We start from the raw sequence: 25,778 nt of genomic DNA, 5'->3' as shown, positions 1-25,778 counted from the left end.
GTCTAAGCACCCCTTATCTGTGCTTCCCCTCACCCGCAACACTCAATGCATCCCTACCTACTGACCTGCATCTTCCCGCCCATGTGACCACCCCCAGTTCATCTTCCATCCACCACCATCCACTGACCCACACCCTCCCATCCACCCTTTACCTGTCCATGGCCCACTGACCCACCCACCACCCTTGCAAGTCCTTCACAGGCACCTGCTGACTCCTCCCTCGAAGCCCTCGTTCATCCCTTCTCCCCCACAGCATAAGTGGGAGTGAGCACCACACAGTCCCCCTCCATAAGCCCTGTGGGGGTCACTGCCTGGCTCCCACATGCTCCCACCTCCTCCCTCCCTCCTCTTTGGCAGAAAAAGTGATCCTTGCACACGCCCCTTTTCTGGGCTGCCAACCCCTACTGTCTGCCAGCCTTGCAGGGACCCCGATGGATTTCCCCACCTCTAGCTTCCACTCCTGGTGTCAAAACCAACCCCCCTTGGCGATCTTTAAGGACCTTCCCTGCACGGGCTGCAACTCAGCCTGTGAGGTCCCAGCATGGCCTGTGGGCCTGGCCTGGGGGAGCCCGCCTGCAGGTGCACCCCCTCCATCTACTCTGCTGACTTTCTCAGGGTGCAGAGTGGAAGCTGCTCCTCCCTCCGTGTGGGGCATCCAGAAAGTGCCCAAGCAGTCGGGTTCCTGCAGCGTTCCCACGCGTGAGAGAACCTTCCCATTCCTCCCAAGGGCCGCCACCCTGTCCTTGGCCTACATCCGGTGGATGGATGAGGACACCGAGGGCGGGGGGGGGGGGGGGGGGGGGGGGCGGAGAACTGTCTGAGCCCCAGAGCGCAGGGGGGCGCGAGGGGCGGGACAAGCCTCCATCGGGCGGATCCCAGGCCTGGGGCCTCCCCCCCCTCCCCCGCCTCTCCCCCCCCCGCCTCCCCCCCCCCCCCCCGCGCCCAGGGCTCCCACTCACGCGGACGAGCCCTCCAGCTTGCCGTAGAGCCAGCCGTTCTGGGCCTCCTGCACCAGCACCTCCACGACGTCTCCGGCCGAGAAGCGCAGCAGCGTGTGGTTGGCGCCCTCCGAGTGGGAGACGAGGGCGCGGACCCTCCTGGCGCCGCCGCCGCCGCCGCCGCCGCCGCCGCCCCCGCCCGGGCGCTCGCCGAGGGAGTCGGAGCGCGAGCAGCGGGCGCCGCCGGCGTAGAGCGAGGCTGCCGGGCGGGGAGCGCGGGCGCGTGGGTGGCCGGTCCCCCCGCGTCTGCCCGCGATCCCGCCCGCTGCGGCGTCCTCCCGGCCGGGATCCCCTCCCCCGGGGCGCCCCCCCGCCCCGCCCCGCCCGCACTCACAGGCCGACGGCGTCCGGGGCAGCTGCGTCGCGGCCCGCGGCTCGGCGGGCTCGGGGGCGCCGTAGGAGCCGGAGCCGTGCCGGCTGCGCGGGGAGCTGAACTCCGCCAGGGGCCTCTGGGGCTGCGAGGGGAGACGGGCAGGGCAGGGTGGGGCGGGGAGGGGGCCGCCGCGGGGCCCTAGTCCAGCCCCCACCCCCAGTCCCAGGCGTCGGCGTAGGGGTTCTGGGGCCGGCGGCCGGGCCACCACCACGGGGGCGCCGGGGCCAGGCCGGGGCGGAAGGGCGGCGGGCCCGGGGGCGCCGCGTAGACGGGGAGCCCGGGGCGCAGGAGGCTCCAGGCGGGGGCCGGCGGGGGCGCGAACGGCGGCGGCGGGGGCGCCCAGGGCCTCACCATGTCCGGGCGGGTGGGCGTCAGGCGGCCCGAGGGGTAGGGCGGCCCCAGCACGGGCCCCAGCAGGCCCGGGGAGTGGGCGCGCGACGGGCTGCGGCTGGCCTCCGACTGCTCCTTCCACAGCAGCACGCGGTTCTGGAGCACGCCCCGGGCCTGGCCGCGGGGGGACACGGGCGTCAGCGGGCGTCAGCGGCGTCAGCGGGCGTCAGCCGGCCCCAGCGGCCCCCAGCGGCCCCCAGACGGCCAGGCCTGGGCACGCGGGCCCCCAAGCTGGGGGGACCCGATTTTCTGGCGGGAAGGAGCCAGAGATCGCTGCTGCTGCCCCCCTGTCACGTTGGACTCGTCCACCGCCCAACCCTCTTGGGTCCAAGGCCCCTCGGTTTTCCTTGAGGTGCTTCTCCTGCCCCTCCTCTCAGGCCGTGTGCTTTGGCCCTGCTCCCCCAAGGCCCAGGACCGGGGTAGGGGTAGAACCCGGGCCTGGCCGCTCAGGTCGCTCCATCCTGCCGGTTAAGGTGATGGACTCGGGGATGACACTTAGCCAAAAACTGTGACCAGAGACCCCAATCCCAGTACTTATCCTGGAACAATCTGGAAAGATACATTCTTTGACCTCATGGACTTGGCTAAATAGAGTGAAGCCAGCACAGGAAACCATAACTAAGGGAAAATGGCAAATTTCTGATGACATGCATGCTCCTAGATCCAGCTATACCTGAAACCCTTGAGCTTCATAGTAACTAAAGTGATAAGCACCTTTCCTGTGTAAGCCAATTTGAGTAGTTTCCTAAAAGAAGCCTTTCAAATAGTTTTACCAGTCAATTCCTTTTAGTCTATAAGCATTCCTTGTGTCCCAGGAACATGGGCATCTAACTCTGAATACTTTCAAGGAGGGGAAACTCAGCAGTTGACCACATACTCCATAACAGCTTGGGGTGGGAGGGTTTTAAGTGTCAGACCCGCTGTGTGCATTAATCATGTTTTTAATTTTCTGTATTTTATAATGTTTTGAAGTCCTGGGGCTTTGCCAGTCCTGCAGGGATTGCTGCTCCCAGGGCTAGGTAATTCCTAGAGGTAAGTAAGCAAGTTGTGCCTGTGACTGCACCTTTCTAAGATCCTGCCTCCTGTCTGGCCCAGCTGCTGAAAGTCTCATAGGGATCTCAGGCAGCAAAACAGAAGCAACTCACATCACAGGAGGAACTAGTCCCCTTGGTCACTAGGTGGACACCCCCTCTGTTCCCTTGCAGAATTAGCAAAACAGCACAGAGACCAAACTCCAAATGTCTTCATGTGCGTGCTGCAGAAGCAGTGTGCAAAGCAAGCACGTTGGGTTCTGCATACCACATTTTTAAAAGAGTTTTTGTCCAATTTGAGAACATTCAGTGGAAAGCACCCACCAGGGTGCTAAGGGCTTCTGGGAGTAAAGGCCACAGCACCAAGTCCCAGCCTGGACAGCACTCAACTTTACTGGCTTCCCTGATTCCTGCCTCCAAGCAATTTTGCCTGTGGTTGGAAAGAAACACCGTGCAGGCTTTCAAGACCATTAGGAGACCTTGGAAGAATTTTTAAAACATTTATGGACTGGAAGAGCCATTCTAAGTATGCTTGAGACCCCACAGACTAGAAAAGGCTGATAAAGTTAGCTAAATGAAAACAATTTTTTAAAACATGACAAAACCTACCATAAGCAATGACCAATGATAAGTGACAAACTGGGAAAATATTTGCAATGCATCACCAAGGAAGGGCTCATTTCAGTAACATATAAAGAGCTCCAAGAAATGAATAAGAAAAATAGAAGAAAAGAGGCTGACCTGTCCCAGTAAAGGACATCCGATGGCTCAGAGCCATGAAAAGATCTGTCTCACTTATAAGACAAGTATAAAATAAAACCACACAGAGATACCGGTTTTACCTTGCTGATTAGCAGAGATTGAAAAGTTTGCTCTCACACTGTTGTCAGGGAGAAGGGAATGTCCTACATTACCAGCAAGAGGGTAAACTGGGACAACCAATGCCTATATCCTTGGGCTCACCAGTTCCATTCCTAGGAATTTATCCTGGAGATGGACTCTCACAAGTGCCATAAACCCAGAGAAGCTGAGGGTGAGGTGGGCAGAGAGGCATGTTATTGACCAGATGCAGACTCAGCCAGGACTGGGGGAGTGTGAGTGTGACCTCTTGCTGTGCTCAGACCTTCACCATTTTTTAAATTTTGTTCCAAGGGGCACCTGGGTGGCTCACTCAGTTGGGCAACCAGCTCTTGGTTTCGGCTCAGGTCATGGTCTCATGGTCCTGGGATCAAGCCCCGTGTCAGGCTCTGTGTTCATCAGGGAGTCTGCTTGAGGATTCTCTCCCTCTTCCTCTGCCCCTCCCTCTGCCCTCTCTCTTGCTCTCTTTCTAAAATAAATAAATAAGTCTTTAAAAATAAATAAATAAGTAAACCTTGTTCCAAATCTTGTGCAATCTGTTTATGGATATAGTAACACATAAATATTTGTGGTTGACTATCTTAGGAGTTTGATCTAGTGTGTCCTAAAGCCCAGCTGGATCAGACAACACGATACCTGTCCATTCTCCCCCATACGTAGGGGAAGTCTGGCTCATTCAATCCATGGCTCCCTCCTGCGGGGCAATCACTCAGCTCTCCTGAGTTTGACCTGCATAAGCTCGCAAGATATTCTATTTTAAAACAGAGAGAGAAAGCACAAACAAGGGGAGTGGGAGAGGGAGAAGCAGACTCCCTGTGGAGCTTGATCCCAGAATCCTGGGATCAAGACCTGAGCCGAAAGCAGACACTTAATGGACTGAGCCACCCAGGTGCCCCTAATTGCTACATACTCTATTGAAGCATTGGATCTATCCTTTTGATACTAATATGCAGAAAAAGTGATTTACTTTTGAAAATTCACTGATAAAACATTTGATACCACTTCCTGGAATACGGTACCAACAAGATTCTATTTTGAAGCAAAGTGGTCATGTTTAATATTAGGTTCAAGAGAGTGGAGATAAGCTTAATTTCCCTTATCTTTGTTGTCAATTTGAATATTACTCCAATCAAGACTTTATTTGGTCCTTGGTAAATAAAAGCTTAATATTTAGTAGATGGATTAATAAGATCAACTTATGTGTGTATGTAAGTATATATATTCTTTATTTTAAATAAAGCCAATTGGCATTTTGGTATTGAAAAAAAAAAAAAAGACGAGTGGCTCTCCTCTTAATGTTGGAGGTTACCTGTTCAGGATATGGGGAGAAAGAAGCTTCCTGACAAGGTTTCTTTTTTTTTTTTCTGACAAGGTATTTAAATGGCCAACAAGCACACTAGTCATCAGAGAAGTGCACATCAGAAGGGCTACCACTTCACAGCCACTAGCGTGGTTTTAATCAAGATGACTGACAATAACAAGTGTCGGCAGGGATGTGGAGGAAGCAGTGTGGGTGAGACCGTGATGTGAGATGGTGCAACTGCTTTGGAAAACAGTCTGGAATTCCCTAAATGGTTAAACACAGAGTTAGCCTATTCTCAGCAAGTCCCCTCCCAGGTAGCCACGAGGAATGAAAACATACGTCCACATAGAGACGTCTACATATATCCGTAGCAGCATTATTTATAACAACCGCCAAGTAGAAACAACCCAGATGTCCATCCACTGATGACTGGTTAAATCAACGTGGTCTCTGCAGACAACGGGATAGTATTTGGCAGTAACAAGGAACGAAGGATGGTATGTGCCACAACACGGGTGAATCTTACCCACAAAGGACCACATAGTGTATGGTTCCATTTATAGGAAATGTCCAGAAGAGGCACATCTATAGAGACAGAATATAGATCCATGGTTGCCCATTCCGGAAGGGGGGGTTGGTGGGATGGGGGATCATTGGGGAGTGACCGTTAGGGGTGCTGGGGGTTTTAGGGATAACACGAATGTTCTGAACTTGACCGTGGCCATGGATTCACAACTCAGCAAGTATACGAGACACTGCTGGACTATACACTTTAAATGCATGAATTGTGTGCTGTGTGAATATCTCAATACGATTATTTAAAAGAAGAATATTTAAAAGAAGAATAAGCAGTCTCTCCTCTCTGGAGCATCACTCTGAGAGAGAGAGAGAGAGAGAGAGAGAGAGAGAGAGAGAAGGGGTAGGAGGGGAAGCCTCCTGTCGGGGGCTGCCTGTCGTGGGAACAGAGGAAGAATGTCAGCTGGGGCTGAAACCAGTCGCTGGATCCAGCCATGTCCCCACCTCCACTCAGCACCGGAGGGTCCCTGGGTTTGTTTGTTTGTTTATTTTTAAAGATTTTGTTTATTTATTCATGAGAGACACAGAGACAGAGACAGAGACAGAGAGAGAGAGAGAGAGAGAGAGAGAGGCAGAGACACAGGCAGAGGGAGAAGCCGGCTCCATGTAGGGAGCCCGACATGGGACTCATCCCAGGTCCCCAGGATCACGCCCTGGGCTGAAGGCGGCGCCAAACCGCTGGGCCACCCGGGCTGCCCAGGTCCCTGGGTTTAGAGCCTTGGGAAGGGGCCTGGCAGAAGCAGGGAGGCAGGAATCTGCTGGGGGCTGTCAGAGGCAGCCAGTTGGAAGCAGACAGATCTCCTGAAGGGTAGCTTTTATTTTTGGCTTTGGAGGGGAGTAGGGGCAGGAGACTCTGATACCCCTGGGCTCCTTCACATGAGGCTCTATTGCTGCATCAACCTTGCAAGGTGGGGATTATTCCCCTCTTTTGTCAGATAAGAAAAAGAGACTCAGAGAAGTGAAATCATTTGCTAGGTTTGCAGCCAGGGCACAGCAGCTGGGAAACCTGATCAAGAATACAAAGAAAGAGAAATAGTGGTGGGTGAGGAGCCCTGCTGGTGACATCAGGAAAGAGAGGCTGGCTCTCAGATATGACACAGTCAGAGCCTGACATGTCTTCTGGGCTCAAAGAATATTTATTAAGGACATAAATGAGCAAATAACCTTGGAAAAATGCAGGGACAAGGTCATCGATTTATGAGGGAATGGTGGAAAAATGATGTCCCAGTGTCCTTGGTCCCTCCTTCTACAGATCCCACCAGACCCACAGACCAGACCAGGCCACATGCCAGGTGGGCAACTGGGAGGCTCCGGACTGTCGGATCTTTACAGTTAACAGCAGGACAGAACTTTGGCCAGTACTGGGCTGGCTGGACAAGAGGGGCTCTGGCCATGATGCCCACAGAGGCACTTGGGAAGGACAGTGTCAAGTGTCCCTCCTGAGTGTGGCCTGGGAGGGGCTGCTGGCTTTCCTGAGTCCCAGGGCTCCATAGGTTTGGGCTGCTGCTAGCCCATAGGATAGTTCCTTATAATTTAGAGATAAGTGTCCCCTATGGATGGACAGAGCCTGCTGGGCACACCTTTGGTGAGAGGATGGCCTCTTTATGCAAAGAAAGAGGTGCTCCTTTCTCTAGGAAAATACGGTCTGCACCAGTGTATTCAGCTTGGAGAGTAGAGCACAGGCCCTACTCTTAATCAGGTACCCTTGTGCAGTGCTCAGTCTGCACAACCTTCCCCGGCGGCCCTGTCTGCAGTGGTTCTCCACAAGAGTAGACTAAATTAATCCCTATCTCTCATGCTGAGCTGATGCTTGCAACAATAGGAAGACCTGGGTTAGGAGGGGGATACTAGGGGGTAGAGATGGCTTCACTCCCCCAACCTCCCACATTTGCCAGTACCACTGCCTGAGCCCTTGCAACTCAATTGAACCCAGAGTGGGAACAGGACACGGGGAGGCAAAAGAAAGAAACAAGACACCTGAGAGGACCCAGCGGTCAGGGAGGAGAACCCAGGAGACTACCCAGGCAGCTGAGAGAAGGGGGTGAAAAGATTAACAAGATCTTGATAGGAGCGTTTGCTGCATTAACAAAGACCTTCTTAGCCAGACAAAGCACGATCTTAAGATTGAAGATTGAACAGATGAACTAGAACACAATCAGGCCTGACACGTCAAGGCGGAGAAGTATCTCACAATATAGAATGAGGACAAATGAAATAGACTTGGCAAAGGAGGAGGTCATAGATGTGGAGTTCTAGAAGGAGAAAAAGGAAAGACAGTGGAGAAAGGAAAGCAGCTCCTCTGACCTGGAGAAAGAACTGAGCCTGCAGAGTGAGGAGAGTGGCGGACACTCCTCTAGGGGTGCCCAGACAAGTTCCTGAGTCCCAAGGACCCCAGGAAAACCTCCAAGCATCCAGAGAAAGAGCCAGTCACTTAAGAGGGAAAGTAGACAGACCAGCACCTGCCTTAGCATCAACAACACAGAGTGCCAGAAAACAGGGCAATGTCCTCTTGGACCCCAGGAGAAAAAGCCTCCAGCTCTGGAGTCCTTCAACCAGCCCACATGCCACTCAGCACTCTGGGAAAAAGTGAGACATTTGTACATATGCAAGGATTCAGATGGAGTAGCTGCAGAAAACATTCAGTTAATCAAGACAGAAACCCCAAGACAGTGGGAAAGGAAAAGGAGTGAAAACACAGTGGTATCAGCGTATCTGATCATGTGTGTAGTCTGCGGGTGACCATGCACCAGGCAGCAGAAAGATATGTGATCTCAGAGAAGCCTCTCAAAATAAAAGGATCATGCTGCAAAGAAATGACCCGTGAGAGCTTAGAACTAAAGGCCCTAGGTTTTTAGGTAAAACCAAGAGCTGGGGGTCGGGGAGCATAAGGGGAGGAGTTAGGCCACATTTTAGAATTCCAGAGAGGGCAAGAAAATCCTTCCCCAGGCCTCATCTTAAGGGTCAGGGGGCCGCAATGGACAGTGTAGTGTCAGAGAGTTTGTCAGTATATTTTGAAAAGATAATAAGGAATATATGTTATTATGAGGGTCACAACATGAGGTCATCATGAATAGAGATAAAAAGAACAGTAGGATTTGTTAATAAAGGGGAAAGGGAAACATGTAAAAACACAACCAAAGCAACAAGAGCAAGCATGAGAGAAAAAGAAGAAATGACCAAGTAAATGCAGTTAAGTTATCCTGAAAGCATAAAACAGGTGTATCAGTTGTTGGGGTAACGGGAATAAACTGAATTCCTCTATTTAAAGACATAGGCTGTCAGACTGGTCAAAAGTCAAAACTGAACTATTAGCAACAGGAACACACTTAGCATGCAGTTATTGATCTTAGGATCATGAGTTCAAGCCCCATCTTGGGTGTAGAGATTACTTAAATAAATAAAACTTTAAAATAAAGAGTTCACAGAAGAGAGAAGAGGGTCATTTTAATCTCAAAGTGAAATGAAAAGCTTCAGGCTGGATTATGAGAGACATTAAATAAATAAATAAATAAATGGCAACATTTACAGAGAAGGTAATGATAGTTGTAAACCCAACAGCACTAAACAACATGGCAGTTAAACACAGAAAGCAAAATCCAGTGAGAAATGAAAGAATCTGTTTGATCTAGCAGATAGAATGGAGCAAGAGCACAGAGGATCTAAATAATATGATCAAAGTAACAGACAATAACTAAATAAACCTATGAATCCATGAATTTGTGAATGGTGAGTATATGCAAGCAGGAATGAAAAAATAAATGGTTCATATATGAGTGAATAAAGGCATGAATTAATGAATGAATGTGAGAATGAACAAAATCATGAATGAATGAATATCTGATGATAGAAATAAACACAGAAACAACCAAAGAAATAGATGGGGAGAGTGAACAAATTAATAAAATTGAATAAATTTCTACAGAGAGGAAGGATAGAAGGAAATCCCATGGGTGGTCAGCTCACAGAGAGCACAGACCCTAGGAAGTCTCCATTAGCTGTCCCCCAGTCCCAGCTCACCCGGCCAAAAAAATGCAGGAAGGTGTTGGAAAGCAGCAGATGCTTCTCAGCCAGGAAACGATAGCGCCGCTTCTCTTCCAGTTCAGCTGCCCGCTGACTCTCAGACATGAAGGCCTGCATCTGTGCGTGCAGCCGGTTCACGCTCTCCTGCCGAAGAAGTGGGTTCTGGCTGGAGGCAGGGGGTGGATGCCTCCTCCCACCCTCCACCAGTGCCAGCTGTCAGAAGTCTCTCTGTCCTTCCTGAGCCAGCCATCTCCCCCTGGAGGCCCTCCCCCGAGCACCCAGCTCACCGGAGCTCCCGGGCCCACTTCTCAAGGGCACCCTCATCCTCCTGAGCCTGGGCTCTGTGTCCAACCAGCCCGGGCACTCCTCACAGGGAGGGCTGGTGTCTGAGCCATCCCTCTGACCCCAGGCATGGGGCCAAGCACCAAGGGGGGGCCCAGGAAGGTTGGGTTAAGGAACTGTGAATGAGTTGATTAATAAGTCCCTACTTGGGAGGGTAGATTCTGAAGGGGAGAGATAAGAGCTTAGTCAAGGAGCCAGAAGAGGAGACAGGAAAGGAGATAAAAGTCCTGGAGATGGAGGCCAGGGATGGGGCCCTGAGCTTAGGAGGAGGGCTGGCCCTAGCCAGAGGTGGGGGGCGCAGAGGATGGCGGGGTTGCTGGGGAATTACGCAATAGCTACCACGGTCAGGAGCAGCAAGGCTGATGGCCTTAGGTTTTCCCAGTGAAGTAGAAGGCGCAAGGCCTGGGACTCTGGGGAGGGCTGGGAAGTGACAGCATGAGGAGCAGAACTGAGGTGGCCCTGGGGCCCAGCAGTGCCTACCCACCAGGGGCCGGCTGACCTCCCTAGCTATGCTCACCATGGAGCATGAGGCAGGTGGCCCTCCTGGGGTTGGGCCAGTGCCGGGTGGGGAACCCAGGAGGGTGTCCAGGGGCCCCCCAGAGCCTGTTTTGCCCCCAGCTCTTGTACCTTCATCTCCCGCACATTCTTGTCCCTCTTGCGTTCCATGCGCCATAGCTCAGACATGCACTTCTCCAGGTTGGCGGCTCGGTGGTGGTATTCGAGCTCGTAGTGCTGGCGACTGTCCTTGGGTAGGGTGGAGAGAGGAGGGAGACCCCCATGTCAATGAGCTCAAGACTCCTGGCCCATGGGTTGGAGTACTGGACAGGGCCCCAGGGGGGCTCAGCTGGGAACACGTGCAGCCTGGGGCCAGTCAATGCCCAGCGCAGGCCTCGGCGTGCCATCTATCAAACGAGGAGAGGCAGTCTTGCCTGTGATGGGCTGGGGGGCCAAGGTGGGTGGCCAGACTTACTTTGATGAACTGCATGTCCAGCTTGGTGTTCTTCTCCATGTGCTGCAGTAGGTCTCCATGGAATGTCTGCACCTGTGTGGAGTGCAGAGTGGGGGTGATCAGGGTGGCCCTAATCTTTCCCACACTGCAGCATCCCTTGCACACTGCCCAGTCCAATTCAGCCCACTGAGTTCCTAACACACCAGGCACCTGCCCAATCATCCGAGAAATGGTCATAATAAAAGCACCTGGTAGAGGGAGGATTAAATAGTTAAATATGCAAAATACGTAGTGCAGTAGCTGGCTCGCCACAACTCTCCATAAATGTATCAGTGTCTCCTGGTTCACAGTCCCAGTCTGTGCTTTGATTATGCCATTCCCTCTGCCTAGACTTTCCTACCAGACTACACATCCTAGCTTCCCTGCCTCCTCTACCAGGAGGTCACCCTGGCTTCCCCAGCAGAAGCCATGGTTCTCCCACTTTGTCTCTGGAATGTATACATACATTTGTTCATTTACTTTTCATTCCCCTTAGCCATAGGACAGAATTTCCTGCTGGGCCCCTGCTCACAGCCCCTCTGGAGGAGCAGCAAGCTGCTGTGTGCAAGAGCCGCGTCTGACCCATCTCTGTGTCCCCAGCACTGGGGGCAGGGCCTGACCCAGTGAAAGTGCTCACAGCCATTGACGTCTTTTTTTTTTTAAACAATTTTTTAAATTTTTTTATTTATTTATGATAGACATACAGAGAGAGAGAGACAGGCAGAGACACAGGCACAGGGAGAAGAAGGCTCCATGCACTGGGAGCCCGATGTGGGATTCGATCCCGGGTCTCCAGGATCGCGCCCTGGGCCAAAGGCAGGCGCCAAACCGCTGCGCCACCCAGGGATCCCGCCATTGATGTCTTAGCTGAGGGGTGGCTGGTTTCCATGACAGGAGAGACAGAGGTGGCTGACCACCTGGGTGACCAGGAGGCCGGGGAAGGCTCCAGGCTCAGGCTCAGAAGAGCTATGTCCTAGTAATTCTGGTTCTGCCTCCAATTTGCTCTATAACTTTGGACAAGTTGCTGTCCCTCTCTGGGCCTCAGTTTCCCCATCTGTAACAGGAAAGTCTTGGCCAGATGCTCTTGAAGGTCCAGCCTTGTGAGCCCGAAGAGCTTTGATTCTGTGAGCCTTGGTGCTCACCTGGGACCTTCTCCTGGAGTCCCCCCATTAGCGTTCCCTGGGCCACTCTGTTGTGGGGACATCTGATCTAAACCCTTCAGTGGCATGCTTTGCACTTGGGTTCACAGGGAGCAGAGAGGAGTGTCCCCCATCCTGCGGCCACTCCTGCCTCAGGGGACCTTTGCTCAGCCTCCTTTGTCTGCACCCCACTCCCCCCAGTGGCACCTGCTCAAGAACCCGCAATGGATGCTGCCTGCTGCCACAGGGGTCCCCATGCTGTGCTGGGGGACTTTTGTCCCCTGGGGTTGGGCATTGCCCAAAAGAAGAATGTTGGTCATCTTCTTCCAGTATGTAAGGGAAACTAGTCAATGGTAAAACTTGCAAATTTTATGTTTTTCTCCCATAATTGTTTCTGAAATGCTGGTAACTGCTGGTCTGTAGGGGAGCTTGAGTGGGGCCCCCCTTGAACTGTGAGTTGTGGCTGCTGGGATGTGTGTGTGTGTGTAGGGCAATCAGTGTTATGAATGCAGCCAAGACCACATAACCACCCTTATCCATCCAGTGATCCAGGAAGCAAGGAAGTGAGCTTTCCAACCTGCACCTGTGGGACCTCCCAGTGCGGCCACCAGAGCCCCTCACTCCCTCCTCCCCTGGCCCTGCTTCCCACTGAAAAGACAGTCCAAGGTTTCTGCTTGAACACCAAACATGGGTTCTTGAAAATCCCCATATCCTGCAAAATCTCCCAAAATAAACAGCAGGGCTTATGGGAGATACGGTGTTGGTGTAGACCCTCCAAAACCAGGCAACGTTGTAACCACAGCACTAATAGATGACGAGTGGTACCCAAAGACGAACTTGAACCACACCAAAGGCTACGGAGAAAATCTAAAATGCACAAATCCAACAAGATGGACACACCAGCTCTGCCTAAATTAGTGCAGAGCTGATGTGCTGAGAAATGCAGAGGCAAGTGGGGCTGTCACGAAGGTGGGCGAGGGAGGCAGTGCCGCCTGCCCCCAACTGAGAGCCTTAGGCCACTGGGAGCACTCTCCCCAGGGAGGCCTGGGTGCAGGAGCTTTTTTAACGTGTTCTGAAAATACAGATTAAAGGGTTGTTGCAGTCAGTGCTGCAGGCCAGCTGGGGGCTTCCTGATTCTGTTTGCTCTATCTCACTCTCACCTAGGAGACGTGGCTCCTGAACAAGCCACCTTCCATGTATCAGATGTCATTCTTCTGCTTCTAGTCAGGTATGAACAGATTCACACCGTGGATGTGTGTGTTAGAATGGGACAGCTGGATGGTAATTCTTTCCATTGCCATGTCTTGGCTGTGATCACCAACGGGGTAGAGGACACAGACCCAGGATGCCCCAATTAGATGGGGCCCCGGGCACCATTGGGTTAATGGAAAGTCTTTGTTCAGCTCCGGAGGAAATGGATCCATTAAAAGGTTGATAATTGACATGAACTTTGAGCTCTTGCTATGGGGGAACCCTAGGACTATCTACTAACGGGTGACTTCTGAAACAAGGAAGTCACCAAACCCAGGCTGACTGAGTCATTCCCAGCAGGTCAGAGCAGAGACTGCCCTCCCTTCCCTGTATCCTCTCAGCATATACTTCATTAATGGGTCCTGTGAGCTCCTCAACATAGAAGCTGAGAGCAGACCCACTGTGGAAAATACACATCGCAAGGTCTATGTATTGTTGTTCCAGTAACTTGAAAGAAATCCTTTTGCCGCCTAGACAGGAACCCCCCACCCCCCGCTGGAAGAATTGTCCCTGTGGGTGATGCCACTCCTGTCTTCCCCATTTGTTCTTGAACACCATCCAGTAAGGCTGTGCCCCAGCACACCTATAAGACAGTTCTTGTTGAAATCACTGACACGCCACATCACAAAGCCAACTCTCAGGATGCATCTGACATGAACTGTGGTCATCATTAGACACAGTTGATCATTCCCTCCTGAAACCCCTTCCTCACTTGGCTTCCAGCCTATTACCCTCTCCTGGTTTTCCTTGCACTCCTACCCTCGCTGCCTCTTCTATCATTTGCTGATTCTCCCTTATGTCTTGATTCCTCAGGGCCTCTTCCTTTCCCTTCCTCCACCCACTCCCTCCATGAGTTCATCTGTCCATATGCTCATGGCTCCCAGACAAACAACCCAGCCTAGACCTTGACCCCAAACTCTAGCCCATATTTCCAGTTGGTTTTCTAATAAGCATCTCCAACTTACCATGTCTAAAACTAAGTCCCCGATCTCTCTCCTCCATCTGAACTGCTCCATGCTCAGTATTTCCCAATCGGCTAATGGCAAGTACACCTTTCCAGTTGATCAGAACAAAACCTTAGAGTTAGTTTGACTTTCCCTTTTCTTTGGCAATTGACATCTACTCCATCAGAAAATCTTGTTGGCTTTAGATTCAGTCTGATTTCTTCTCAACACTACCGTTGCTGCCACTTTCCCAAGCCATTTCAACCCACCTCCAGATTACTGCAATAGCCTCGAAATTGGTCTTCCTGCTTTTGCTTTTGCCCTCTACTGCTGATATTTTATTCTTAGTGCAGGAGCCAGGGTGATCCTACTAAAAAATAAGTTAAACAATGAACAACTGGAAAACAAAATTTTAAAAATTCTAATTATAATGGCTAAAAGAATCAAATACCTAGGAACAAATGCAAAAGATGTACAAGACTGCTACCCTGAAAATGGCAAAGAGTTGCTATGAGAAATAAATAATGGAGAGATATACTATGTTCATGGATTAGAAGACTCAATATTGTTAAGATGACCGTTAATATATATGTATTTTTTTTTTAAGTAGGCTCCACTCCCAACATAGAGCTTAAACTCATGACTCTCAGATCTAGAGTTGCATGCTCTACTGACTAACCCAGCCAGGTCCCCCTATGAGGACCATTAATTTATAGATTGATGCAATCCTTGTCAAAATTCCAGCAGATTTTCTTAGAGAAATTGACAAACTGATTCTACATATGCAAATGCAAAGGATCTTGACTGTGCAAAATAATTTTGAGAAAAAAGAACAAAAATTCTTAGACTATTTGATTTTAAGACTCACTATAAAGCAAGAGCAATTAATACAGTTGTAGTATCAGTGTAAGGATATACAAATTTATCAATGGAACAGAGTAGAGAGCTCAGAAATAGACCCACACATACACAACAAATCAAATTTTGACAAAGATATCAAGTCAGTTCAATGGGGAAAGCAAAGTTTTTTGGGGATGATGCTGGGACAACTGGGGGAAAGAACCCTGATTCTATCTCACTTCTTCACAAAAACAAAATTAAGATGGATCATAGAAATAAATGTAAAGTCCAAAACATAGAGCGTCTACAAGAAAACCTAGAATATCTTTGCCATGGTGGTGGGCAAAGATTTCTTGAAATGGATACAAATACAAGCCACTTTTTAAAATTGTCAAATTAGCAGAGGCAGGTGCTCTTTTTAGTGTTTGTTGTTGTCATAGCATTAGTCCCATGAATTTTAAGGTAGTTTACTGAGTTTAAACAGATTTTGCCTTTTGTAAAATGAAAACAATAGCCAAATTTGGCTTCCTAAAAATGTAAAACTTCTGCTCATCAAAGACAGTATTTAGAAAATGAATAGACAGGCTATAGGTTGGGAGGGGGGAAACATGCACTATGCCTATATCTGAAGAAGGATTCATACCTTGACTATGTAAAGAACTCCTATAAGTCAACAATAAGTATAACCCAATAACGGGCAAAGTACTAAACAAACACCTCATGAAAGAAGATATGCAAATATCTGGTAAGCCCATTAAAAGTATTTGGCACGGGATCCCTGGGTGGCGCAGCGGTTTGGCGCCTGCCTTTGGCCCAGGGCGCGATCCTGGAGACCCGGGATCGAATCCCACATCGGGCTCCCGGTGCATGGAGCCTGCTTCTCCCTCTGCCTGTGTCTCTGCCTCTCTCTCTCTCTCTCTCTCTGTGACTATCATAAATAAATAAAAAATTAAAAAAAAAAAACCTTTGGCAGGAGTGCCTGGGTGGCTCAGTGGTTGATCTGAGTGGTCTTTGGCTCAGGTCATGATCCTAGGGTCCTGGGATTGAGTCTTGCATCAGCCTCCTCACAGGAAACCTGCTTCTCCCTTTGCCTATGTCTGCCTCTCTTTGTATCTCTCATGAATAAATATATAAAATCTTTAAAAAAAAGTCTTTGGCATATGCAAAATGAAACCACAATGAGGTACCATTCCATATCTTCTAGAATGGCTAAAATAAATAAGACTGACAACATCGGATGTTGGCAAGCATACAGAGAGCAGCAGCAGCTTTTATACATTGCAGGCAGGGGTGCGGCTAGCATTAAGAGCTTTGGAGAGCTCTTTGGCAGTTTCTCATAAAGCCAAATTTATGTCAGCCCTGTGACCCACAAATTCTGCCCCCAGGTATTTATCCAAGCGGAATGAAAACATAAATCCACAAAAGACTTGTACAAGAGTGTTCACAGCAGCCATAGTCATAATAATCCTAAACTGGAAACAACCCAAATGACCATCAACAGAAAGATAAACAAATGGTGGTACAGTCATTGAGTCAAATACTAAGCAATCAGACACAGCAAGCATCAATGCTTGTGACAGCATGAGGTCATCTTACAAACATTACATGGAGTGAATGAGGCGGGACACAGAAGAATACATATGTACAGTTCCCTTCATATGAAGTCCTAGAATGGGCTAAATGAATCTCTAGAGACAGAAGTCAGAGAGCGGTTGCCAAAGAGGAGGAAAATTTTTTTATGAAAAGAAACCAAGAAACTAGAGCAAATATTAATGGGGACAGTGTTTCGTGGACAAGGGTGGTGAAAATGTTCTAACATTACACAGTAGGGATGGGTTCAAAGCTCTGTGACTACATTAAAAACTTCTGAATTGGGGCAGCCTGGGTGGCTCAGTGGTATAGTGCTGCCTTCAGCTGCCTTCAGGATCAGGTATGATCCTGGAGTCCTGGGATCGAGTCCCACATCAGGCTCCCTGTGTGGAGCCTGCTTCTCCCTCTGCCTGTGTCTCTGCCTCTCTCCCTCTGTATCTCTCATGAATAAATAAATAAAATCTTTTAAAAAAATCTTCTAAATGGTATACTTCAAAGGGGTGAATTTCAAGCTGACATATTTAGTATATGATATATGTAATATATATGAGAATATATATATATATTTAAAAGATTTTACTTAATTATTCATGAGAGACACACTGAGAGAGGCAGAGACACAGGCAGAGGAAGAAACAGGCTCCATGCAGGGAGCCCGATACAGGACTCGATCCCGGGACTACAGGATCATGCCCTGAGCTGAAGGCAGATACTTAACTACTGAGCCACCCAGGCGTCCTGAGAATATATATTTTTATTTTTTATTTAAAGATTTTATTTATTCATTCATGAGAGACACAGAGAGAGAGGCAGAGGGAGAAGCAGTCTCCTTGCAGGAAGCCCGACGTGGGACTCGATTCTGGGTCTCCAGGATCATGCCCTGGGCTGAAGGCAGCACTAAACTGCTGAGCCACATGGACTGCCCAGAATATATATTTTTAAAGATTTTGTTTGTTTGTTTGTTTGTTTATTTATTTATTTATTTATGAGAGTGAGAGAGCACAAGCAGGGGTGGGGCAGAGGGAGAGGGAGAAGCAGGCTCCCCACTGAGCTGGGAGCCTAATATGGGGCTCAATCCCAGGACCCCAAGGTCATGACCAGAGCCAAAGGCAGTTACTTAACTGATTGAGCCACCCAGGCAGCCCCATGAGAATATATTTTTATATATCATTGTATATATAGATACATCTATGATAGGACTTCTATTATGGGCTCTGTTCTTGGTCCAGGTATTAAATCAAAACATCTGGAATTTGGGGGGTGGGGGAAGAAATGAAGAAAAAAGTAAAAATAGCCAAGACGAAGAAAAGATGTTGAAGATAAGCTGTGGAGATCTAACATACAGATAATAGGAGTCCCTGAGGAAGAAATGCAAAGGTAGAGAACAAAAACATTCTACAAATTATGATTCAAGATAACATTTCTGAAATTAAAAAAAGAAAAGAATTTAAAACTACTTATTGCAAAAGTACACCCTGTGACTGAGGATATTGACCCAGATAGATCAACACCAAGACATGTCTAGAAAAATTACTAGACTGAAGAAAAAGAAAAAAAAAAATCCGGCATCTAGGCTGAAAAAGCAAGTGATTTATGACAGGAAAAAACAGATCATCAGACTTTTCAACAGAAACATTCAATGTTTCATGCCTGAAGATGATTGGGATGTCTGAATGCTTGCATTCTCTGTATCCTCAAGAATCAGGATTCTCCTTTTTTTTTTAAGATTTTATTTATTCCATTTATGAGAGCCACAGAGAGAGAGGCAGAGACAGAAGCAGAGGGAGAAGCAGACTCCCTGCCAGGAGCCTGATGCGGGACTCGATCCCAGGACCTGAGCCAAAGGCAGATGCTCAACCACTGAGCCACCCAGGTGCCCCAAGAGTCAGGATTCTTATGAGGACCAGAACAAAGGAGAAGCTGTGTAACCCAGAAGAGGCTGAACAAAACAAAACAGCCGGAAAGCCATCAAAACTACTAGGGTTGTACCCAAGAGACTCAGGAGCCAGACTGAAGAAGCTTCTATTGGCCAAAGAGGGAACATTTTCAACTTTGCTAAAGACAATAAATGCAAAGGACTGAAATACAGCCAATGTGTTTAAATGTACGATACTGATGATACTAAAAAATACCACAGTAATGATGTGAGGAAAACAATACAGCTAATTGGTCACCTTCAGAGGACAGCAGGGTGACAGCCCATTCATGATCTCAAAAGCTAATAAGTGAAGGGATTGAATAAACCTTACCTTACTTTTCACACAAAAATGTGCCACTACTAACAAAGAAGCGTCTCCATATAGAAATATCCCAGTTAACAGGTAAGAGCACATCAGAAGAGCAGTTAACTTCCTGTGTGTGAATGGATCTGGACACACTGAGCCCCAACGGCTGTTAACATCACATGGCTGCAGACGTGACGTGACTTCTGATGGAAGAACCCAGCGCTCTCTGGGATCTTGCCAGAAGGATAGAACCTAGGTCTGATGGGACACCTGGATGGCTCAGTGGTTGAGCATCTGCCTCTGGCTCAGGGCGTGATCCCGGGGTCCTGGATCGAGTCCCACATCGGGCTCCCCACAGGGAGCCTGCTTCTCCCTCTGCCTGTGTCTCTGCCTCTCTATGTCTCTCATGAATAAATAAATAAAATCTTAAAAAAGAAAAAAAAAAAAAAGAACCTGGGTCTGATCAAGCCCCTAGATGCAAAGGACAGAGGAATAATGTGAACTGCACCAAAGGTGCAAGATCGGCCGTTTCCAGATTTTAGGAAAACCAGCCATGGGGTCCCAGGGCCTTCAACAGACAAGTTGTAAGGGAAAGAAAGGGATGGAGGGAACCAGTTGGTTAAGAAACTCAAAGGCATGTTTGAAAAAAGAGATTGAGCACAACCAAACTCTAGTGTCCAGGGACATACGCCTGAGTGATTGGCTACAAAGGAACACAAGGAAGCATGGGATCAGTGGTTACTTTGGGGGAGAGGGAAGGAGGGGCTATGATTTTGACGGGCTCCTGGAGAGGCTACCACAGTTCTTGACCTGGAAAGTAGTTTGCCTTAAAATGATTCATTAAGCTCTAATTTGCTCAGTGAGACGTTCTCTGTTGGTGTTTTACTTCACGATAAAAAAAAAAAAAAAAAATGAGGGCAGCCCTGATGGTGCAGAGGTTTAGCGCCGCCTGCAGCCTAGGGCGTGATCCTGGAGACCCTGGATCAAGTCCCACGTCAGGCTCTCTGCGTGGAGTCTGCTTCTCCCTCTGTCTGTGTCTCTGCCTCTCTCTCTCTGTGTGTGTCTCTATGAATAAATAAATAAATTATCTTTTTTTTTTAAAAAAAAAGTGAGATCCTGGGGACAACACCTGGATGGCTCAGTGGTTGAGCATCTGCCTTTGGCTCAGGTTGTGATCCTGGGGTCCTGGGATCGAGTGCCCCATCGGGCTCCCTGCAGGGAGCCTGCTCCCTCTGCCTGTGTCTCTGCCTCTCTCTCTGTGTCTCCCATGAATAAGTAAATAAAATATTTTTTTAAAAAAAAGTCATATCCTGTCTATCTTTAGCTTTGCACACTCAGAAGAATGGCCAGAGCCTGGGCAAGGCCACAGGACAGGGCTCTTGTCCCAGCCGATTTTCTCCTTCACACACGCCTGCTAGCCTTCAGGAGCTCCACCCGGAAGGCCCTTCCCTCACCCTCCCCTCTCCCAGGCCTCTCTCAGTGTCCCCTTCCTAGTCCTGTTTTCTGAGAGTATCTTAAAAATTGCAGCCGTCCAACACCAGCCACGAGCCTTCCCTGCTCTGTCTTCCTCCAGGGCACCTCTCGCATCTCTACATACTGCCTCGTATATGCTCACTTGTTAGTCTGGCGTTTTGTCTGGCTCCTCTCAGGGTGGCGGGGGTGGGGGTGGGGGCAAGGGCTTTGTCTGCAACGGGGCCTGGCGCCTGGCTGCGGAGAGCTGTTGGATGGGCGAGCCCGGGGCAGGCAGCCTCTGGTTCTGGCCGAGGGCCCTGCCCAGCTGTCACAGCCAAGATGCGGGTGCCCAGAGAGGAAAGATCTCTCCTTACAGCGAAGGCCTGGATGACACTCGTCCTTATCCAGCCCAGGTGTGCCACGAGTGACACAGAGAGCCATCAAACCCGAGGATAGGAAGTGTCACTGGCTGCCAGCAGGAGCGGTGCTCCTAACTCCCCCCCGAGCCCCGGGAGGGGGCTCCGCAGAGCCCTGAGCCTGCAAGTGTCCCAGAGGTGGGCCTAGGACCAGGGTGTGATCCTGTGCAGGTGGAGGCACACTTTCTGTTCCTAAAATTGTTCCCCCTTTTGACGTTGTAACCAAACTGCTACATATTTTCTGGTGTCCCCCTAAAGCACACCCTGACTTCCGGGGGGGGTCCCCCTCATACACACATGTTTGCAAGCCACGTGGTGTCACACTGAGCTGATTTCCTCCTGAGCTTTCCAAGACCCCTCACCACCAGCTCCTCTGTGCTCTGCCCCAGCTCCCCATCCTTGGCTGCCTTCCGCCCAGTGCTTAGCCCACCGCACCCCCTGGGAATACCTGCTCATCCCCTCTCTGTGGGGTCAGGCCCTACTCTCTCCTTTTCAAATTTGCTCCTTCTATCCAGGGTCAGTGAAGCCCCTGCCAGGTGCCAGGCCCCACCTCAGCCCTTGCGGGGCTCCCAGTCTTGGTGGGAGAGAGACAGGGTGATGGATCTGACTGCCAATTATCACCAAGAAGATGCATGGAGGGCTACGGGCGCCAGGCATCTAGTTTAAACTAATGAATTTGCTTAGTCCTCATGAGAATCCCGCCGGTAGTTATGATTATTTTCATTTGACAGACAGGTAAGCCAAAGTACAGACAGGCTTGTCCAAGGTCACAAGCCAGTGGCGGGTGGAGCTGGGTTTTGAACGCAGGTGCTCTGGCTGCAGAGCTCGCTGTCTTAACCATCACGTACTAAGAATGCATAGAAGCATCTGTTGGAGTCCAGAAGGAGGAGTAATGAGCTTGTCTGGGGGGTCAAGGGAGGCCTGGTAAGGTGCTGGCCGGCAAGGATGGGGGTGGATCTAGGCTGAGAGAATGGCATGAAGACAGCCCAAGGGTAGGAACACCAGGCTGTGTCTGCAGAGGGCAGCTCTTTGTGGTGCTGGGCTGTGATTGGGGGTGCCACAGGGAGGCTGCTGGGTCAGCAGGGCCTGGGCTCCCTCACTGAGAAGACTGGGTTTAGTTCTTTGGGTTTTTCTCGCGGGTGTGACAAGGTCAGGTGGCTGGTTTGCTCCCTGGGAGCATGGAGGGAGGGGCCCGGGAGCCAGAGAGGGGCAGGGCCTGGCCACATGCTCCTGGGCGGGGGTCTTTTCTCTCCCTAGCTCCTCCACTTGCTTTGGAATTGGGGGCAAGAGACCAGATCTCCGAGACTCAGTTTCCTCCTTGGTAGAATGGAGACAAGTGGCACCTGCCTCCCAGGCTGGCTGGCGGCTTGAACGAGATATGGCAGGTGTACATGCCCCACGCAGCCTGGCCCTGGCAGGTACCCAGAAGAGCAGTGCTTGTGTGTCACCCCAGGCCCCAGGGATCCCTCCCTGGGAAAGGAGGTGGGAGATGGGGCCCTGGTCTTCCTTGGAATGCACCCCACTCTCCTGAGTGACCCTTCAGCACCGTGCGGTGTGATACTCACCACCACCTCCAGGTCGGAGTTCAGGTGCCGCTGGGTATCTGACATCTGCACTAGGATCTCTCCTGGAGGCATGGAGAGCAGAAGCTTCAGTGGGGGCCGCCTGCCCCACCCACCCTCTTCCTGCTAGAAGCTGCCACAGGGGCTGCCTGAGATGGGATTTTGGGACCAAAGTCCAAGGATTTCCCATATGGCTCTGTGAGGATGGCAGAGCTTGTCCCAGCCCTGGAACAGCCCTGCAGAGAGTGGTGCAGAGGAGCTTGGGCTCCAGAACAGGAGTCTGGGCGCTGGGCGCTGGGCTGCAAGGCCTGTGTCTTAGGGGGATTTTCCAGGAAAGGTAAGAACGTAAAAGGAACCCTTTCTGGGATCCCAGGATGGTGGGCAAGGCAGGCCTCATGCCCAAGGGACAGCACCGGGGAGGCAGAGGGGTCTGGACAGCAGGAGGAGGCCTAGGGTGGAGGCAGGACCAGGAGGAGAGCCCCAGGCCCAAGAAAGAATGAAGGATATAGCAGAAGGGGAAGCGGCTCACCCAGAATCTGCGAGGTGGAACTCTGCAGGGCCTGCTCCCCAATCTTCTGGATGGCATTGAAGTACACCTCAGCTGCCTCGGACAGAGCTGCAGGGGGACAGGGATGGGTCTAGCCCCCCTCCTCCATCTGCTCTCACCCCTGGAGGCCCCTCCTGCCAGGAGAGGGCCCATGGAGGGGACACCATGCGATCAGGCACGGGTACGTGTGTGGGGTACTGTCCTGGGTGGTGTGTGTGGACACGTGGTGTTGGCCGGAGGAGAAAGCAGGTATGGAGCAGGGCCAGGACAGCTGCACCCAGCACAGGGACTGGCACTGAGCAGGACCTGAGTGCATGTCTGTCATGGGTGCAGGTGCGGCACCTGTGTGTATGCACAGGGAGGTGTGGGCAGGTGTGTTGCTCTGTGCAGGTGTCAGGGCATGGGGTGGGGGTGGGCTGAGGTAGCTGGCATAGGGGAAAGTAGGCTTTGATTCCAAAGTCCTAAAAGGCAGGGAGGGCTTGGGTGGCCCTCAGCTCCGGGTGTGTCCCTGGCTTGTCCTTTGCAGGGAGGACTGCAAGCCCTGGTGGAGTGATTAGCCTTGGAGCAGGTGTTGTTGGGAAATGGGGGAGAGGTAGCTGTTAGCACGGGCACTGAGAGTGAGGTTCAGCTGGCGGGGTGCGTGGTCAGAGTGAGGACAGACAGCTGTGGTGTGAAGCCAGGCTTGCAGAAGTGGGCCTGGGTATAGCAGTGGGCTCACCAGGCAGCATGAAGGTGACCTATAGAAGCGTGGTGTGGCTGGGGCCGCGGAGGCCACCAGAGCCAAGCCCTGTGTCTCTGGGAGCATCTGGAGGTCACCTAAGAAGCAGGCATAGGAGCGTGTGGGTGTGTGTGGATGAGAGTGCTGGATAGGAGTGTGTAGGGGTGAGCCTGAGCAGAATGTCTGATGTGGGGTGCAGGTGACTGCATGGAAGGACCAGGTGCATGGGGACAGTGGAGGCTGGGAGGCTGGGAGCCCTGGGCCAGGCAGGGACTTACCATGGAAGGCCCGGAGGTAGTTGTTTCCAAGGTACACCAGGTTCTCCAGGGCAGGGTTAAACTGCTCCATGATGCTCTGGAGCCCGAGGCCAAAGGAGGGAGGAAAAAGAAAGGCCGATGGGCAGAGGTGTCACTGGGCCTCGAGAGCAGGGCACCCCCAGCCCCAGAGAGGGAGCCCGAGTATAGGGGAACCCATCCAGGAATGTGGAGTCACCCCAAATCCTGACTCTGTTGCAGAGGCCTTACAGCCATCTCTTGGGGCCCTGTTCTAGCTTTGCTCCTGCTCACACACCTGCTCTGGCAGGAACTTGCTCCTAAGACAATGCACCTGGAAGGTTCTCCTCCTCCCTCGGGGAGGAGGCTCGTGGTTTGTTGCAGCCCCCAGCTGGGTGTGGCTTCACCCTACCCTGGGTCCAGGCCTCGCTGGGCTGGACTCATGGATGTCCGATAGTCCCCTCAGGGGCAAGGGCAGGTCTCACCCGCCTCAAAGAAGAGCCGTTGGGCGCCTGACTGTGGCTGGGTCACGGGCCACCTCAGGCCACGGACAGCTGGAGATGCAGAGGGCCTGGGGCATGGACTTAGGCTTGGGTCTTGGTTCAAATCACAGAAGCCTCTCTGGGATGTTCAGTGACCTTGAACAAGCTGTTTAACCATGTTGGCCTTGGCTTTCTCATCGATCCTTTGGGGTGACTATTTTCTATCCTGCCGGCAGGGTGTCCTGAGGCTTACATGCAAGAAAGTCCTACGTGTAGTAGGTGCTCAATAAAAGTCTACAGAGACAGTGGCAACCCCTCTGGAGTGAAGCAGACAATTCGAGTGAGGGGCTCAGAAAGGAGAGATGGACAGAGACAGGAAGACAGAGAGACAGCCAGAGAGGGACCCTGCAGGCCAGGGCCAGGTGGCTCTCTGGGCCTCACCCACTCCCACCTCTAACCCCCGTGGGCCTCATCCTGCCTTTGCCCAGCGTCTAGGAGCACCGTCTCAGCGGGGCCGTCACTAACTGGGCGACTGGACAAACCCCTGCCCTAGGAGCCTCAGGCTGGCCTGGGGTGGTTAACTGTCCCCGGGGATCCCCACCCCTGAGCCCCCAACCCAGGCCCGTTCAGGGCCTTCCTTCCAGAACATGCTATAGTCATGCTCACCCTGTCCCCCAGACCTGGCCCAACCTTCCGGCACTGAGAAGGGGTGCTCGGGCCTGGGGCCCGGGCCACACACATGCTCACCTTGTAGATGGCCATGGTGGACCTGTAGAACTGGTCCATCTCGGGGGCCATGGAGTGGGCGGCAACTCGGGTGCTGGGGGAGGCTGGGGGTGCTGGCAGGGCCAGGAGCGCGGGGGTGAGTCCCCTCCAGTGCCCACTGCTCTGAGGGAGCAAAGAAAGCTGCCCAGCAGGACCTGGAGACGGAGGGCCTGCTGTGTGGCCGGGGAGGAGGTGGCAGCTTAATTATTCACCAGCCAGGGATGTCAGAATGTGATCTGGGGCGTAACCAGAGCCGGAGGAAGGCATCCTGTGACGCGGGCAGGTTCGTGTGACCTGCCCTTCAATTATTTACCCCTCTGAGCCATGGGCCGGTGGGCACGCGTGGAAGGGCCACTGTCTTGGGTCACCTCCTCCTCTGGAGTGAGCATTCCCCAGGCCCGCAGGGACCCCTGGCTCAGGGCGGGGTGGGGGCTCCTGTCTCCCGTCTGCCTACATCGGGCATCGACCGAGTTATAGGGCCTGAGCTGCTGGGTGTCCTCCCCCGGAGCCCTCTCCCACACACCCAGCCCAGGAGGCCAACGTACCGCTGGGCGTCACTGCTGTCTGGCCTCTTCTCCACCCCAGCCTGACACACCGCACCTCAGGGCTCAGGCTCCCACATCCGTCCCTGCTGGTCCATCTCTTCTCACACTGGAAAGGTGGCAGCACGAACCCTAGAGCCTCACAGACCTAGGA

General features: G+C 51.7%; 1 protein-coding gene across 1 annotated transcript in view; it reads right to left on the bottom strand.

Annotated features, from left to right (window-relative positions):
* Positions 1-25,153, bottom strand: part of BAIAP2L2 (BAR/IMD domain containing adaptor protein 2 like 2) — a 28,301-nt gene extending 3,148 nt beyond the window's left edge. Inside the window, exons 1-10 of the mRNA XM_055328564.1 lie at positions 25,065-25,153; positions 23,842-23,917; positions 22,828-22,914; positions 22,302-22,363; positions 10,862-10,933; positions 10,519-10,635; positions 9,547-9,693; positions 1,723-1,875; positions 1,333-1,453; positions 960-1,197 (exon numbers count right to left, since the gene is read on the bottom strand). Coding sequence (XP_055184539.1) covers positions 960-1,197; positions 1,333-1,453; positions 1,723-1,875; positions 9,547-9,693; positions 10,519-10,635; positions 10,862-10,933; positions 22,302-22,363; positions 22,828-22,914; positions 23,842-23,917; positions 25,065-25,115 — 1,124 coding nt within the window. The 5' untranslated portion in view covers positions 25,116-25,153. The remainder of the gene's footprint in view (positions 1-959; positions 1,198-1,332; positions 1,454-1,722; positions 1,876-9,546; positions 9,694-10,518; positions 10,636-10,861; positions 10,934-22,301; positions 22,364-22,827; positions 22,915-23,841; positions 23,918-25,064) is intronic.
* Between the last annotated feature and the right edge of the window lie 625 nt (positions 25,154-25,778).

Source organism: Nyctereutes procyonoides, unplaced genomic scaffold (assembly GCF_905146905.1).
Source record: "Nyctereutes procyonoides isolate TBG_1078 unplaced genomic scaffold, NYPRO_anot_genome, whole genome shotgun sequence".
Lineage (NCBI taxonomy): Eukaryota > Metazoa > Chordata > Mammalia > Carnivora > Canidae > Nyctereutes > Nyctereutes procyonoides.
The sequence above is the reverse complement of the archived record's forward strand: the minus strand, read 5'-3'. Positions and strand labels throughout refer to the sequence as shown.